The sequence below is a fragment of the Centroberyx affinis genome, unplaced genomic scaffold, assembly GCF_046629955.1.
Source record: "Centroberyx affinis isolate AG114_WGS23_722 - 3 ecotype Tasmania unplaced genomic scaffold, CSIRO-AGI_Caff_v1 ptg000021l_1, whole genome shotgun sequence".
In the NCBI taxonomy this organism is placed as follows: Eukaryota; Metazoa; Chordata; class Actinopteri; order Beryciformes; family Berycidae; genus Centroberyx; species Centroberyx affinis.
In genome coordinates, this window is record NW_027278735.1 from 10,354 (window position 1) to 27,941 (window position 17,588).

The following is a 17,588-nucleotide window of genomic DNA, read 5'->3' on the forward strand; positions in this document are numbered from 1 at the left end:
GATCCATCATGGATCGAAACTTTGTCATGAAATAAAGAGTCAAAGATTACTTCGTTGTGCGGGTTCTACTTCTCAACAGAATTGTTAAACTTGCCCATTATTTCATTTACAAGAGGTGAACACAATTAGAGAATGTACAAGAATGACTGTTTTGATCATAGTTTCTCTGTTATCTCTCTACCTACAATATAGATAGTCATGGAATTCTGGACAAAATCATATCTAACAATAAAAATATTGACAGATTTGGGTCCGAGAGACAACATCTCATCAAATGAGGGTCTGGCCCTAATGTGGACTAAATTAGGGGTCCTTGATATGAAAAAGGTTGAGAATCACTGGAATATTGGCACTAAATATCGGCTATAGCCGACTTCAGTCTAAACTCATAAACTCATATCTGTTGAACCCTAGTATCCTGTAACTTAAGTCAGTTTTTTACTATCGGCTGTATTTGCATGAATTTCTGAACTCTGTTGCAGGAATACACCATTGACATCTTCTTTGCCCAGACGTGGTACGACAGCCGCCTTAAGTTCAACAGCTCCATGAAGCTGCTCATGCTCAACAGCAACATGGTAGGCAAAATCTGGATTCCCGACACGTTCTTCAGGAACTCCCGGAAATCCGACGCCCACTGGATCACCACTCCAAATCGCCTCCTGAGGCTGTGGAGCAACGGCAGGGTGATGTACACTCTGAGGTAGGCGTGCCGTGCGGCCAATGTAGAGGGTGTCCACTTTGGTAGCCATTTTTGTAGTGTTTTTGAACTATCAACTCCTCAGAAACCTTTGTTGTTTGTGCAGCTTTAGTGTGTGCATCTGTATATGTCATGTAGCCCTCTTTTAGGTGCCCACTATTTGTCAAAGCATGATCTAAAGGTCATTGTTATTTTCTCCTGCATTTGTTGGTAGAATTAAGAGAGACAAAAGGGACATGTACATGTTTATTATGTTCAATCACACCACAAACCACAATGTAATACACGCTGAGACTTGCTTTCTTTCTGTCACAATTCTGTTTTTGTCAGGTTGACTATTAATGCGGAGTGCTACCTTAAGCTGCATAACTTTCCAATGGACGAGCACTCGTGTCCGCTGGAGTTTTCAAGCTGTAGGTGTTCGAAACGCTTTCCCCCCCTCCCATGTTTTAATCCGTCATCTCGACTTCAGCTTCAGTAACTTTGCCCAGAGAGAGGGGGGCTCCTGTGTGGGCTAGTGTTAGCGGCTAAGCCCTGGTCCTTCTCTCCCCACCCCGCCCTCCCTCTCCCCCCCCCCCCCCCCGCCCTAAAAGGCCCATCTGCTTGAGGCTGCCCTCTCTAAGCCTGTACCGATCTATCATCTGCTCCACCGGTGGAGAAAGGAGGTCACCCAGTCCCATCTCCTCTTGACAGACTAATGAATTATGCACCCTTTCCCCCCCGATCTGATTCATGCTGTCTGTGTCATCCTTCATCCGTCTCCTGCATCGTGCTTTAGCTTCCCATGTCTTGTCATGATCTTAACCCTCCGCGCACCAGTGAAAAATGCAAGACCATTCCATGGGGGTTGAGGACAGATGTCAGTTCCGACGCAGTCTCGCACAATTTTGTGAAATGAGCATGAACTCTTGAGATGCGGATAACGTGTTGTAGGTTCAAATAATGCGAAGATTACGTTCCTCCAGCACAAATTGGATTATGTGACAGTAGTTGGACACGCCATTTTCACTTGACGGTCACATGAAAAGGTAATGGTTAAGTTTAGGCAAGTAAAACAACTTTGGTTAAAGTCTGGGTTAGGGTTAGGTTTAGGCAACTAAAACAATTTGGTTAAAGTTAGGGTAAGAGTTTGGTCATGGTCAATCTCGGAACCCATCGTCTATCAGTCTGACAACGATTAGACTCTGGGGCGACGGCCAATCGAACGTTTCTCCACACAATACACAAAGATCGATACTTTTTGTAGGTGTTTTAGGTCCAGACGACATTTCGGCTAATCTCTATAAACAGATATCTGCATATGAGATGTCGTCTCTCAACTCCAAATCCATTCTCGCGTCTCAAGTTGCTAATCGGACTGTAAACAATGACCGGCGCACGGAAGAGAAAGTCTTGGCCCGGATGTCCGCTGGCTACACCGGAAACCCCCAAATATTGGCCGTCGCCCCCAGAGTCTAATCGTCGTCAGACCGATAGATGATGGGTTCCGAGATTGGGTCATGGTTAAATAAGAAAACTTCTTTGCGTGAGTTGGGAATTGAACCTTAGGTTTTGTAGGTAAATGTATCATGTAATACCCGGTGGGGAAATGTATTTATCTCACTTTTTGTGCACACAGCACATTATTTGCATTGGAAGACATGCTCATTTCAAGAAATTCCATGAGGCCGAGCTGGTCAGTTCCATCTTGAATGCTCCCCTTTGCCTCGCCATAGTGCAATGTGACGTACAGTACAGACATTGGATGTGTGCTGCCTCATGGATCTTATAGACATCAGTGAGGGTGCTAATAATTTATCTTCTGCGTGTGTGTGTGTGTGCGCGTGGGCATCTGCAGATGGTTATCCTAAGAATGAGATCATGTACCGCTGGCAGAGGCGCTCGGTGGAGGTGGCAGACCAGCGCTACTGGAGACTCTACCAGTTTGCCTTTGTAGGGTTGAGGAACACCACCGATGTGGCACACACCCAGTCAGGTGAGAGATTATGGCCATGCACTGTGTGTGTGTGTGTTTGTACTATTATCCTTGTGAGAACCAGTTTGAGTTTTAGACCTTCAGAAAGAGGACATTTTGCCAGTCGTTTTTCAAGGGGTTAATTTGTTAGGATTTGGGGCATTGGTGTCACCGGCAGTAGGGGGAGGTTGTTATCTGGGTTGTATTTCTTTCTTATCTTGCTGTTACTTTTTCCAGGGGAATATGTGATCATGACGATCTTCTTTGACCTGAGTCGGAGGATGGGCTACTTCACCATTCAGACCTACATCCCATGCAGTATGATCGTGGTCTTGTCCTGGGTCTCCTTCTGGATCAACAAGGATGCAGTCCCAGCCCGCACATCTCTGGGTTTGATCTAGTCTCATATCCTACAGAGTTGAACTGAAACAGGGTGTCAGTCTGCCTTGTGACCTGATTAATTGCCAGTTAGACTATCCAAGTGCTAAGTAACTTAAGTGCCTCTTGTCCAAATGTTCACCAAATCTAAACAACTTAGGTGGCTTTCACACCAGCATCATTTGGTCCAGACTTTAGGACCTTTTTGCTAAGTTTGGATCATTTCGACTGGTGTGAACACGCCATGCGGACTCGGGTGCGGACCAAAATCTTCCAAAAGGTTCACCAAAAATCGGCGGTGTCGGTCCTCTTCCATTCACACCGTGGTGCGGATCATTTTGGTGTGAAAGCAACTTTGATAAAGTCCGAACCAAAGAGAGCAAATGACGACGTGTGCTATGATTTGCTCTTTCATAACAGGTTGTTTTGGGGGGAAAGAGTTTCTGACTCTACCTTGGTCGGTATTGTCAGTAACGATATTCTTTTCTCCTTTTTAGGTCAGTAAAGAGCCACTATTTTTCTTCAGTTCAGTGTTTCCTCTAGGATTTTTTTTAGCAGTGGGGGGAAAGGGTTTTGTTGTACCTGGGTGGTGCGCGCGTAGTACGCCGGCGGTGTGAATATCAATAGGTAATAAAAAAATATGAAATAAAGTGACACTTGACTGCAAAACAGACTTTAGAACATACTCCACTCTCCTCTCTGTCTGCCCTCTCTCCTGCTCCACTCTGCTCTCCTGCTCCACTCGCCTCCACTACTCCTGCCTGTCTACTTGTCTAATAAGGTTACATTTGAGAATGAGCAACGTTAGATAATTCTCTCACATCACAAATATTTGATCACGCAACCAGTAAGAACATTAAAATATTGTAGTAGCCACCACTCACGTTACATATTTTAGAACCAGAAGGCATTTCTTTCCCTTTCCCTTAACGTTACCTGACTATCTATCCTCATCGAGATCAGGCATATTTCTCTTCTTGGAGAAATATTTTAACGAACTCATCTGAAAATGCAATCGTTTATTGATACGAGGCCGCGCTTTTTTCACATCAAACACGCTATGTGTGAATGCAGCCTTAATCTACCTTTCTCTCTCTTTTTCTCTTCTTTCTCTCTCTCCCTCTCGCCTCGGCCGGGTGTCGCCACTTCCTGTATCCGTCGTTTCAAATTAAAAGCCCTCTGCAGAGTCGTGTAATTGCGACTTCATGACATTTCATAAAGTTCTGAAGCAGCGGTGGCAATAATTAAAATGTACATAACGGAAACTCTGCGGTTGAACACGGCACATCCGCCACCTCAGTCAATATTTTACGAAAAGGAACGTACACTCACCTAACACACTGTTGACAGGAGAGTTCTTCTGTCTTGTCGATATTTTTCTCAAGTTATTTGGCCCATCATTATACATATTTTATGCCTTGAAATCTCACTAGCTAGAGAGAAACCTACCGGCCGCCCCAGAGGTCGTACTTGCGAGGCATTGCAGAGGACTACATTGTCAAAATAAAAGTCCTCCAGAATACTACAGGGTAGTTCAATGGCAAGGTGTAGCATTATAATGTGACCGCCGCCTGGGTGTCTTATCTTGCTTAGTGCAGCTTTAACATATAAATCTCAGTAGACCACATTATTTTCACAGTATTTGATATTCTCCTGACTGCATTGGTCTCTGTGACGTCCCATCCAGGCATCACCACAGTGCTCACTATGACAACACTAAGCACCATCTCCAGGAAGTCCCTGCCCAAGGTGTCCTATGTCACCGCCATGGACTTGTTTGTCTCTGTCTGCTTCATCTTCACCTTCGCTGCCCTTATGGAGTATGGCACTCTGCACTACTTCACCAGCAACAGACAGACCAAGAAGGCAAAGGCCAACAACAGCGCACAGGTACGCAGTACTTCATCATTTTGTCTTTGAAACCTATTAAAGGAATAGGAAATGAAAATTCAGTCATTATCTACTCACCCTCATGCCAGTTGAACCACAGGTGAAGTTTGTTAGTCCATAAAACACACCCGGAGCTTTCCAGCACAACTTTGTAGCAGTGTTCTCCAACAAAACTGAAGTCTCCTGAAGCCAATAATTGCACAGTGAGTGGAAAAAGGCAGATATTGACAAAATTATTTAGCGCAAATCTTTGTTTTTGAAAAATCTTTGTTTTCAGTTTTTGAAAAATGGTTGCGCACGCGCAGTCATGTGATTCTCCTGTGTGTTATATGGACTAACAGGCTTCACCTGAGTTTCAACTGGCATGAGGGTGAGTAGATGACTGGATTTGTTTCAGACAATCAAACAAAGTGATCACACGGAGAGGACTTAATATGCTGTATTTATTGCACTAGTCTTGGGTGGAATCACAGCTGACATTCCTCATGGTGTGCAGGTTTTGTTCCCATTGGAGTATCTTGTGCTACTGCTTCCTATTGGGAATGCACCACAACCTCATACTGGTTCAGCAGGTTTTTTGACTGCCAGGGCATATGCTATGATTTAAAAATGTAAAAATGCCCCTTCTGTGTGCATTAAAATGTTTCAATTCATCACATTGTTGTAAAAATAATTAACAAAAACGAATAAAGCATTAGTTCATACCTATTTCCTCAGGAAAGAGGAGACTGACAGGAATGAACAGTCTGGCGAGCTAACATCAGAAACCATGCCATTCCAACGTCTAGAGGTCTTGTCTGAAAATGTATTAGCTTTTGTTTTCATTCTGCAGAACCACCGACAGACATTGGTCAGATAAATGTATACATTTACTCTGTCCTAAGATAAATCTTGTAAATGTGCACATTTCCTGGTTAATGTCAGTGGAAAATGTTAGTCACAGTATCACAAGGCTCTGTCACAGTGCTACAGTTCTGCACTTGAGGGTTCTGCAATTGAATTGAATCAGATTAGGATATAGACCAAAAAGTATTCTTTGTATTAGAGCCTTATTAAAAGGTTACTGGCCCCATGGGGTTGTTACAGTAGATTCTTTAAAATCACATTCAAAGAATTTAATTCCACTATTGGACAACAATACAAAATCTATCAGGCATCAATTTCTTGGCCAAACTACATCTACAACTTGAATACATGGGCTATCAGCACAGCAACGTCTTATCTGCCTAGCAAAAGTAAAGAGGAACGCGTGCCAATGTGTACCAGTTTGGCAGAAGAAATTGGCTTCAGATGCGCTCCATCCTCACTCCATCCAACAGGGCTTGCATGAAAACTTAAACACAGGGTCTGCTTTTGCCAATTTTCTGATGTTGTAGAGTTACATGAATGAATCTTCCCTGGCTCACAAATCTTAGTTTAGAAGCCAATCCGAACAAGTAAAGTGGGCTGTTGTACCCACAATAAAACCTAGTGACAGGACTGTGAGAGAGCCTCATACTAGTAGTCAAGTCAAATTGATTTAGATTTAGGGCTGTTTTAAATGAAGGTGTCTTGTTTGGATGAGCTAAATACAGTAACTATCCAGTGATTTTCTTTTGAGCAGACAAAATGCCAATGGTCTTTACTCAGATGGTATCTATCCCATTTTAAAAGACTTTGTAAGGCTGAGGTTCCTGGGGGCAGGTAGACATATACTTGGCAGTTTATTTGGAATGCAAGAGAGGGCATGTGCCATTGTACAGTTAACAAGACACCAGCAGGTTTTGGGACTGAACCTACAGAAAATCCCTGTAAGCTATATTCAAATCACAACACTTATTCATTAACCAGATAGCATGAAACCCTGGCTAAAAGGCACACAGCCATTCCCTACCACTCAGCAGCTAACACATTAGCACACTTTCAAACATGAAGGATCCTTATCCTGATCTTAAAAAAAAAACTTTACCCAATGGTGATAGGGTTAGGGTATTCATAGTCTTCAGTCATGATAAAACATCAAAGTGTTGGGGCACTCCCCAGCAGCCAGTGGCCAACAGTAGAAGACTGTGGTTGTACTAAGCAGCTCCCAGTGTGAATGTGTGGAACTGTATAAATGTGAAGCAGGGTGTTGCTGGAAAAGAGCATTGAGCTCTGTCGACCTTCCCTAGATAAGTAAAAAAAAAAAAAATCTAAGGATGGAAATCAGAGCAAACCCAACAACAAGTGTGTTTAACTTCCCCCCCCAGCAGAAATCATCTAGCATGGTGAACATCCGTCCGGGAACGTCCCTACTCCAGATGAACAATATTGTGCCGTATCACGAGGAGGACGACTATGCCTACGAGTGTCTGGACGGGAAAGACTGCACCAGCTTCTTCTGCTGCTTCGACGACTGCCGCTCAGGTGCCTGGCGTGAAAACAGGATGCACGTCCGGGTGTCCAAGATTGACTCTTACTCGCGAATATTCTTTCCCACCGCTTTTGGCCTTTTCAACCTGGTGTACTGGATAGGGTATCTGTATCTATAAAACCACTGCCACAGAGGGCAGAATAGAGATTTAGTGATATAGACGTTTCTCAAAGGCAGAGCGGCTCTGGAGGCAGAAATAATCGCATTGGTTGAGCTAAACCTCAATGGGTGGAGCCAAAGAGCACAGTTTTTTTTGGAGCTAGCTAACTGGTAAACTTGTATAGCAATGAAGGAACTCTGGTCAAAATATGAATGGCAATGCCTTCTTTTTTCACTCATTCATGACCATGGCATTTGTGATCTTGAAAGGCCAGCAGGCTAGCTAACTAGCTTACCTAGATAGCTATAGGCTAGTACGGCTGGTTTGAACTTGAAAGGGCAGCTATTCTAACTAGCTAACCTAGATAACTTAGTACAATCTCGGAACCCATCGTCTATCGTTTGACGACGATTAGACTCTGGGGGCGACGGCCATGCTACACCGGTGCGCCGGTCATTGTTTACAGTCCAATTAGCAACTTGAGACACGAGAGTCGAACGTTTCTCCACACAACACACAAACATCGATACTTTTTGTAGGTGTTTTAGGTCCAGACGACATTTCGGCTAATCTCTATGAACAGATATCTGCATATGAGACGTCGTCTCTCAACTCCGACTCCATTCTCGCATCTCAAGTTGCTAATCGGACTGTAAACAATGACCGGCGCACGGAAGAGGAAGTCTTGGCCCGGATGTCCGCTGGCTACACCGGAAACCCCCAAATATTGTCCATCGCCCCCAGAGTCTAGTCGTCGTCAGACCGATAGACGATGGGTTCAGAGATTGAACTTAGTATGGCTAGATTGCATTTTTTCCACTTTGTAGCAAGAGCGCTAGGCTTCATAATATTAGCTACCTCCTCTCTTACTCCTTGCCTTTTTCACTGGGCTTCAGTCACCCAGAAAAACTGTGGTTCTTTGGCTCCGCCCATTGAGGTTTAACTCCACCCACTGAGGTTTAATTCCCCCAAAAAATTGATTATTTCTGCCTCCAGAGCCGCTCTGCCTCCGAGGAATGTTTGTATCACTCAAACTCCAACCTGCACAAAGAGGAGATATTGCCATCAAAGTAAAAAAAAAAAAAAAAGTCCAAATGTTTGTTTACTCTCTGCCGCCGTGCTATTGTCGAGGAATAGGAAAGGGAAAGTGCATTGCACTTTGCAGCTGTAATACTGGGTGGGTAATATTGTACTCTCTCTTAAATATTTGAACAACTCCGATGCTCATAGCGTTCTATTTTTCTAGGCAACACCTCACAGCAATATAGTTAGTGAGGCTACTCTTTGGTCAGCAGCTATTGCATGGTATGGATTTGTAACCTCTGTGAAGCAGTGAATTGTAATAAACAAATATGGTTGTTTTTCCAGCAGCCAGATTTTATACTTTCTAACTTACACAATCTGTGTAAAGTGATAGAAATGTCATTGCTGCAATGTTCAGACAAATGCTCATTCACTCTTAAAAAATTTAGCTCAAAGTTGAAGTATCCTCTTGTAAATTTCCATTTTGGACAGGTATGACACAAATACAATGAAGCTCGTAAATGACATGAATTTCCTTTTATACCGTTCTGTTGCATGTATGAACAAGAAACTGTTTATTACTATGTTGACAGATATTTTAGCCTCCCCACAGACTTTTTTTTTTCAGAATAATGCAAAATCTGCACCACAAGAGATGTATAGAATTAAATGCATACTGAAATATTTCCAACAGCATTTTCTGGGAACTACTGTACATTAAATTTTCAATGGATATAGTCTCTGAATGGCAGCTTTCAATAACATAAAACAATATCATCACGAAGCAATAAATTCTTGACAGAAAAAAATGAATAGCTAATTTCCTTGAAATAGGAGGATTGACTTATTGCAGCGTAGACGAGAGATATATTTTACTTTTCCGCTACATATCAGTACAAAGACAGAAATAAAAAAAAAAAAGTATCTCTATCTATCTAATATTAGATTCTATTTATCAAGTTGAAGTCACTGGGTATTGCATGTAAATAGTATTTTGAAAAATATCCAGTTCCAATTCTAAAACATATACTCTATTAGGTCTGTTAGTTCACCAGTAGTATACTGTGCGTCCATCTAGAGCTCTAAATCCATGGCTTCTCTTTTTTGCTTAATTTGAAAAGACAATGAGAAGAGAATAGTTGCAGATATTATACTACATGCAAGTATTTTTCTCATGCTGTCTCAACTACTATAGCTCTTGCTGGAACACATGCAGACAACACAGAGATACCAAAAAAGATTCTATGGCAACACGTTTTGCCCATTAAATAACTACAGAAAAATTAGATAAGCGCGGTACTTTAAATTTTCACATACACCAAAGACAATGTCAGATACTATTTTGTAGCATGTATTGTTTGGTCATGTTGCAGATCAATCCCGATTACATAAAACCTTAATGTATTTGAAACTGAAAACAGCATTTTCACTTTGCCAAGAGAAGTAACGATTTCTCAAATGTTTGCTTATGATTTTTCAAGATAAAATAACTATTAGGAACTAACCTAATGTCTGAGCTGTCCATGCTGCTTTTACAGCCAGCAAAATGTAAACCCAAGTTGTCAGCCATTCAAACACCTAACAGGGAATGTATCACCAAGCCACATTCTTTTATACACTGTAGTCTACTTTCTAAGGCTGCAATCACACCTACAGTTTCTTTTCTTTGGTCTGAATCGAAGAGGAAAAGTTTGCTTTGTTGCATTTTTCTTTGCGTTTGGTTTGTTGAGGTTCACACTGGCAACAAAAGTCACATGGACTCACAAGTAGCTTGTTTTATTGGACTGTGCATTCACACAGACAAGTGTAAGAAAAGTGGCAAGAGCCATACACAGACTGCAAGACATATGAAATTGAAACCGATAAGTGTAGAGAATAATAAACATCAAATATCCCTACAGCCAAATAGAGAGCCTAAGCCCCTCCCCTTCCGCTGTCCACCATGGGACCTTATTTCGGAGAAAATATGTACGCTAATCAACGGCAAGAGACAAATAATTGTTTGATCCCGTTTGAACTGTGCCATGAATTACACATATGATGTTTTGTCAGTTTAAAAGATAATTTTGCAAGTCAAGAAAGTGGCAGTTTGTCGTAAAACAGTAAAGTAACGTTTAGTTTTGTGTGAAACTCGCTCAGTGAACTACATCTCTCGTCCCGCACAATACACATCACCGACACCAACATGGAAGGAAACATACTTGTACTTCAACAGTTTTACGACAAACTGCCACTTTCTTGACTTGCAAAATGATCTTTTAAATTGACAAAACGTGTAATTCATGGCACAATTCAAACGGGATCAAACAATTATTTGTCTCTCGCCATTGACTACCGTACGTATTTTTTCCGAAATAAGGTCCCATGGTGGTCCACCGGAATGGGGAGGGACTTAGGCTCTCTATTTGTGCAAAAGTTCCTCTAAGTTGCCCCCACCTTTAAGCAAACTGCAAGAGTTATTAGTCACTAAACACACAGCAGACAGACATATCTAGCAACCCTTCATATGACCTGAAGTTTTTGCTGCTGCCTCCAGACAGTTTTACTCCTGAACATATTACTCTTTTAATTGTTAGTAGTTAGTAGCAAAAGCAAATTTGGGAACATTTTGCGCTAATGACCAAAATATTCCTCTAATGCATTTATAGCAGCCACGGCAGGCTTGTTGATACTGTACCATAAGGCAATTCTGTTAGCCTGACTCTTGTCCTGACAATGCTTTTAAATATAGCGTATCGCATTTTAACATAGCACTGTTCTCAAGATATTTTTAATAGTCTACTGAATGCATTTGCTACCGAATATTTGGGGAAATAACGCCTCACGAATTAATGTAACAAACTGAATGTGCTTAATATTTACAATACAAACAGGTTCTAAACAGCGTAATAAATGCAAGCACTGTTTATTATTCGGGGCGTAAAACTTCTCCGATAGCCCGATGTGTCGTAGCTTCATTGTTTGAGGAACATAATTTCAAGAGTTTTGCACGTTTTTTGACAAAGCTGTGTCTCGTGGTTAGCGTCGATGGCTTCAGCCCGCACATCATGTTAGGATTGTACAGTAGTTTCTCGATAGGTCCTTCAGTTCTCTGTCTCCTCCACTGTCTTGGCTTCATAATTGGCGTAATGATTGGTTTCATGACATCCAATCCATAAAGAAATATATGAGATTATATCACTCGTCATTCTCTGTAAGGTGTAGCTCAAATGATTCATTTTTAGCCCGTTCGTTACATCTCATAAAATATGTTGCATACCCTCACTGTAAGTAGCTGTAAAGACTAAATCTAAAATGCTGTATTTTTCAGCCCGACAACCTCAAAGACATGGTTCAAGTATTATGTGAACATGTTAGCAAGGTTGTTTGCCATACCGGATATTGTTAAAGATTGGAATAATGCTATGGATTGCGCTCGACTCAAGCCATATTTAAACATTTCTCTCATCCGTGTACAATGTCATTCTCTCTAAATGTTGTTCATATTGTATCGTGATTACTAACTCAATACACTGTGAGAGAATAAAGCAGTGCCTGGAAAAAGCCCAGATGGTGTTGTCAGTCTTTCTGCTGCCGCTTCGAAACCAGTTCCGACAGAATAATAACTCAGATTACTTGCTTACATTTTGAATAGCTAATATAGATTTACATAGAGATGGAAAGGAGATTACTTTTGGCTGAGTTGGTGCTTTCAGCTTCATGCATCAGTCTCCAAGCAAGTCTTGTCAGCAACTCTTAACACCTGTGCAATATATTGGATTACAGCAGGACCAGACTTGTAACAAATAACATGCATTTTTGGCACATTTCCCATATGCCCCACTGCTTCCCCCCCCCCCCGGCATCTTTGGCATCACTGAAGAGGTTAAACATGTTGGAAGTGATTTTTCCATTGGCCATTCCCTCCTTCCACCATCTGCCATTGCCAGAAACTGAATGTTTCAGCTTCATTTGTGTTGGAAGAGCAGCGCCCTCCTCCTGCTTTTTGCCGTAAAGCAATCCAGACCCAGTGGCACACAATGTGAAATGTAGAGATGGTCTTGTTATACACTCTCTCAAAATTAATGTGGCAATGATTTGTGATGAATGACTGATGTTAAAATGCTACATGCAGCACCTTTAAAGCTCAGCAAACTATGAACCTTGGTGTGCCATGTTAGTTAAGTTAGCTAACGCTAGCTACAACTCACTTTAGCTTCCATGTTAACTGAATGCCACCAAATCTAATGTATGTAGCAGACTAAACGTATTAATATTTAGCCATCCATCGATGATAGATTAAGTGGCATTCAGCTCTCTAGGTTAATGTCTCTAGAATGGCTAAAGCAGACATAGCTAATGTAGCTAAATTCCTCTTAGCTACAATCTGAATTATCTACATAGTGTCATCTGCAAAGATTTGATGGTTGCCAGTCTTTCACAATTCCAATGTGAACTGTTTGCCTGCTCAGCAAACTTATGAGGCCAGCAGCAGCACTTTTATTGCTCCAGGTCCTTTTTTTTTTTTTTTTTTTTTTGCCTGCTCAGACTTTCCTGATGGAAAACAAAAGAATCCTACTCCATTTTCCCTCAAAAAACTCCTGTTTACACCCCCAAACACTATTTTTTTTGTAATTTTTCTCCAGAGTAGAGTTGCACCAGTTTTGAGTATAGTGGTCAAAAAGAACCCAGAAGTGCCTTAGCCGTGCTTGTTGACACTAAATAAATATTACATATAAAATGGAAAATGATGGGAAAATAGGGTCCACATCAAAAAAGTTTTCCTTTAAAGAGTAATTTTGCACCCAGTTTGAGCTTCTCTCCAACTATTGCGCGATTTTGAAAAATGCAAGAAAGTGTGTATGAAGAGCGGGTGAGAGGAGGGTGTTGGGGGTTGGTGAGAAGAGGAACAGGGTGGTGTGTCTCAAATATATCTTTATATTGAGATATGTAACGTTTTTGTTTTTTTGTTTAAATTACGTATCTTAGGACAATTGTCTTTGTAGACGGCTGCATCTCCAACTGAACACCAGCTGCTTATTAACCCACTGGAAGGTGAATTGAGCCAAGGTTAGATGTTGACAATATGACCGGCCTTGTTGTATTTCATAACTAAATAGTACGAAATACCAGTTTACAACTTAAAAAAAAGTGTTTTACTGTGGAGTTCCTCTTTAAAACTGGTCATGAAAATGCATGGCATACCCCTCATTTTTTGGCAGCTAACTTTATACAACTGCACATTATATACAGCATAGTGATTCAACAAAGCATAGTGCATAGAGCAGTGGTTCTCAACGTGTGGTCCGCGGACCACCAGGGATCCTTGAGGGGGTTCCAGGGGGTCCCCAGCAAATTGATGAATTGTTAAACTTCAGCATTATTTCATTTACAAGAAGTTAACACAATTAGAGAATGTAGAAGAATGACTGTTTTGGTCATAGTTTCTTTGTTATCTCTCTGTCTACAATACAGATAGTCATGGAATTCTGGACAAAATCATATCTAACGATTAAAAATATTGTCCGAAAGACAAAAACTCATCAAACGGGGGTCTGTGGCTCCAATGTGGACTAAATTAGGGGTCCTTGATATGAAAAAGGTTGAGAATCACTGGCAGAGAGGAAATGCCTTTCATCCAGCTCAACGTTGCAGCTCATAATAAATACGTAACTTGACTCAACCCAAGGGCAGACCAGCTCTGACTTTGCACCAATTAAGAAGCCAATGTCAAAGCTAGGCGTGGCCACGGACGTCCTTTGTCCTCTTCTCATAGCCGAGGGTAGAGACTGATGTAGCAGTCAGCACTGTGCGTGGTGAAGGTGAACACTTTCCCTCTGAACAACAGAAAGATTACATGACAGACCAAGGACAGAATGAATGCATAAATTTGTGGTTTTAGAAGAGGGCAACAAAACAGTAACAAAAGGAAACAAGAAAATAAAATTATCTTGCTTTTAAGGGTGTACCGTGACCTCTGTAAGAGCAGAATGGATTGCAACAACACTGATGCAACTTATCTCCTCCTACGCAAGCCTCTGGAGAGACTCTGTGCTAACACCTGAAAACAAATTGTTTATTCTTATCTGAATGTTACACTGACAGCCTGGGCATATTGTTATTGGATCGCCAAAAGGTCAATTATTTAGGAAGAAAAACTGGTACATTTTTCCTTTAATTCCCACACACTTTTGATATTTAATTATTCATTGTTGATACTTTTGTTTAGCCCCAGAGACATTTTCTACATGTAGGAGGCAGCTGGTACAGTATAACAAAAGGCTAATTTGGAGTTATGAGTTATCCAATGGTAGTTTATAGCCGACTGAGGTTTCTTTTGTGCTGGTGCGGGATCCCACATCCCTCTAGCCTCTCCCTCTCTTCCTGCTTCTGTCTTCAGGTACCAATTACCAGCTAAGCTGATTGCTAGTCAAGGAAAAAAATCAGTGGTGCCTGGATGAGCGCGCTGTTTGGGAGGGTCGAATTAAAAGGCAATTGTCGTTTCCTGGTGAGACGTGATTATGGGGTGTGAAGATGTGCGAGGTTAAAAAGCCCCCCCCCTCCTCCCCGCTCGCAAATGAGAGTGCAATCTGAAAGCTTTGTACTAGATACACCATTCCAAAATAGAGGACAGAAATGTTCCCTGGGAGGATCCAGTCGAATTTCACTCATCAAGGATTTTTATGTTTTATACTGTGATACCGCTTTTTGACTTATTGAGTACCTGCATATTCCTCCAATATGAATCCCGGCAAATGTAAAAGTTATCCTTGACAACGTGGACGAATGAATGAATGGATTATTGTGAGCAGATGCACAGTATAATTAGGCTAACATGTAAGTTGTATTATTATATGCATCAGAAATGTAAATGTTGTCACTGTTTTACCTACCAGATTCAAATAGCTCTGTTGGTGGTGAAGAAAAACAGATCCTGTACAGACCCACGGTGTGTGTGTTCAATTCTATGCACTGAAGCACTGCAACACGGTTACATTACCTAATTCCACTAACGTTACTTAAATACCACAAGATGACGTCACCTACTGTTAAAGTTTGCAGGGCAGCGAAGACGAGTTACTGTCTGCAAATCCCTGTTACTGACTGTGGAATATTAAGTTTCACTTTTGTTTTCACACTGGGAGACTCTGTGGATTGAGTTCAATGCTGCTGGTCTGCTGTCTGTACATCTCCAAATTACAGACATGACGTGATGCAATCAGGTGCATTAGAGATCCATTTAGATCCATTTCTATACAGACCAACTTTTGATTTTGTGCCTCTGTATGGGAAACACTGCATCTCACAGTCAAAAACGCCCTCTAGAGGCCATCTGACGAAGCGCATCATCTCACTAAGTGTTACCTGACTGACTGACTGACTGACTGACCTGAATTTGCCTCGTGATGCCCCCGGCTGCTCCATGGGAAAAAGGCAGAGAACCCAATGTGACAACACTGCAACATTAAAGTGATGCTTACACATTAATGCATCAATAATTATAATTCAATAATATAATATATACTGTATTATTCTGAAATGGGCCATTCTGCATAATGAGTACTTTTACTTTTGTTGCTTTAAGTATATTTTGATGCTAATACTTTTGTACTTTTACTTAAGTAACATTTTGAATGCAGGACTTTTACTTGTAACAGAGTATTTTGATACTGTGGTATTTCTTCTTTTACTTAAGTAAAAGATCTGAGTACTTCTTCCACCACTGCATTTAAGTAGAGTTGAGACGTGAAGACATGTACATGACTATTTCCAGGTTCTGGAAGCAAAAGCAGAGATTTTTCGCATACACATTGTCACGTGACACGCTATTCGGAGAGTTCCAAACGTTGAATGACCTGAACCACTACGGAATTACCCATTGGCTCAAACGAATAGCAGCTGTGTCGAAAAAAAACTAGCATAGATAGAAAAAAAGGCGAGGGTACAAGGCTGTGTCGTCTTCTCAAGTAGGAGAGACAATCTAGAACTACTCATGCAAGACAGACCTAACGTTACAACCATAGACTGTAAATGATTTTGAATGCTAAAATGAATCAGGACTCAAAGCCATACAGGGAGAGCTCACGTTGCGGTCTGGCAATATTTGTCTTCCTCCATTCATTTTTCCTATGTGCTGTTGTCCCCTGCCATTGTCTGCCTTAAGCAAACCTTTCCTGCTCTCCGACTATTGCATTATACATGGGAAGGAGATGGGGTGAAGTTTGTGACCCGTAGCAAAAGGTACCACACATGGCTTTTAGCCATATTGGCGGGAGGGAATCTGGATTTTTTTTTTTTTTTTTCTCCTCAACAAAGCCACTCTTCTCATCTCTGTGATTGGAAGTGAGACAGGAGATATTTCATAGTGTCACTCGGCTGAGTGCTATTTTCAGCAAATGGGGGCTGAATATTAGAGGAACAGGGAGACTGGATAAAGAAGCGTGGTTTGACGTGTCATGTGCTTTGATGTGTCATGAATGTATTTTCACATCCAAGATTATGGACGAAGACTATAAACCTGCCCACATTATTTTTTTTTTTTTACATTTAAAGGCATACTGAGCAGGATTTTCCCCTTTGAAATAGCATAAACTCATCCAAAAACTATCTTACTCAATCATTACTTATGGTCCATTGGTAGTCTGTGACAGTGTGTGTGTCTGCAGAGACTCTGCCTTCTGCCTGAATTTTCTTATTTCTGAATGTTCGGGACGTTTAGGGCGTCAACATTTTGGCAGTGTGTGTGTACGTTTTATATCTAAAAGCCTCACTGCCTACCGTAGCGGTCCCGAACTCTAATACAGAGTAACTGGAGTTCTGGACAGAGCTAGTGTGTGTTGTGAGCTGGCAGCTAGCTACCGTTGTTAGCGTAGCTTCTTTGTAGTAGAAAAGCTAACCGCCACCTACCTGTCCAACAGAAAACAGGCCAACACTGCGTCACTCTTTATCCCAAACAGGTGAAAGCAAACACCAGATTCACTCTGGTTTTGGAACGTACCTTGTCTGCTTGGCGTTTCACTTTTTTACCGTTTATATTTTTAGCATTCTGGCAACCGCAGGGAGGAGGGGACAACTTTGAAAGTTGTGTTTGCAAGCCACCTCTCTCCCACCTAGAACTATATGCAGTGGTGGAAAGTAACAAAGTACATTTACTCAAGTACTGTACTTAAGT

At 41.5% G+C, this 17,588-nt stretch overlaps 1 protein-coding gene across 2 annotated transcripts; it reads left to right on the forward strand.

Annotated features, from left to right (window-relative positions):
- The first annotated feature begins 575 nt into the window (after positions 1–575).
- gabrg1 (gamma-aminobutyric acid type A receptor subunit gamma1) lies at positions 576–7,432 on the forward strand. 2 transcript variants are annotated; one of them, XM_071542888.1, is made up of 6 exons: positions 576–703; positions 1,031–1,113; positions 2,538–2,675; positions 2,892–3,044; positions 4,720–4,916; positions 7,151–7,432. In XM_071542888.1, the coding sequence occupies exons 1-6, from the start codon at positions 576–578 to the stop codon at positions 7,430–7,432; spliced, it is 981 nt and encodes a 326-aa protein (XP_071398989.1). The 2 variants fall into 2 exon arrangements, with proteins under 2 accessions (XP_071398989.1, XP_071398968.1); XM_071542867.1 differs by having other exon boundaries at positions 4,720–4,904; positions 7,073–7,432.
- Positions 7,433–17,588: the final 10,156 nt, after the last annotated feature.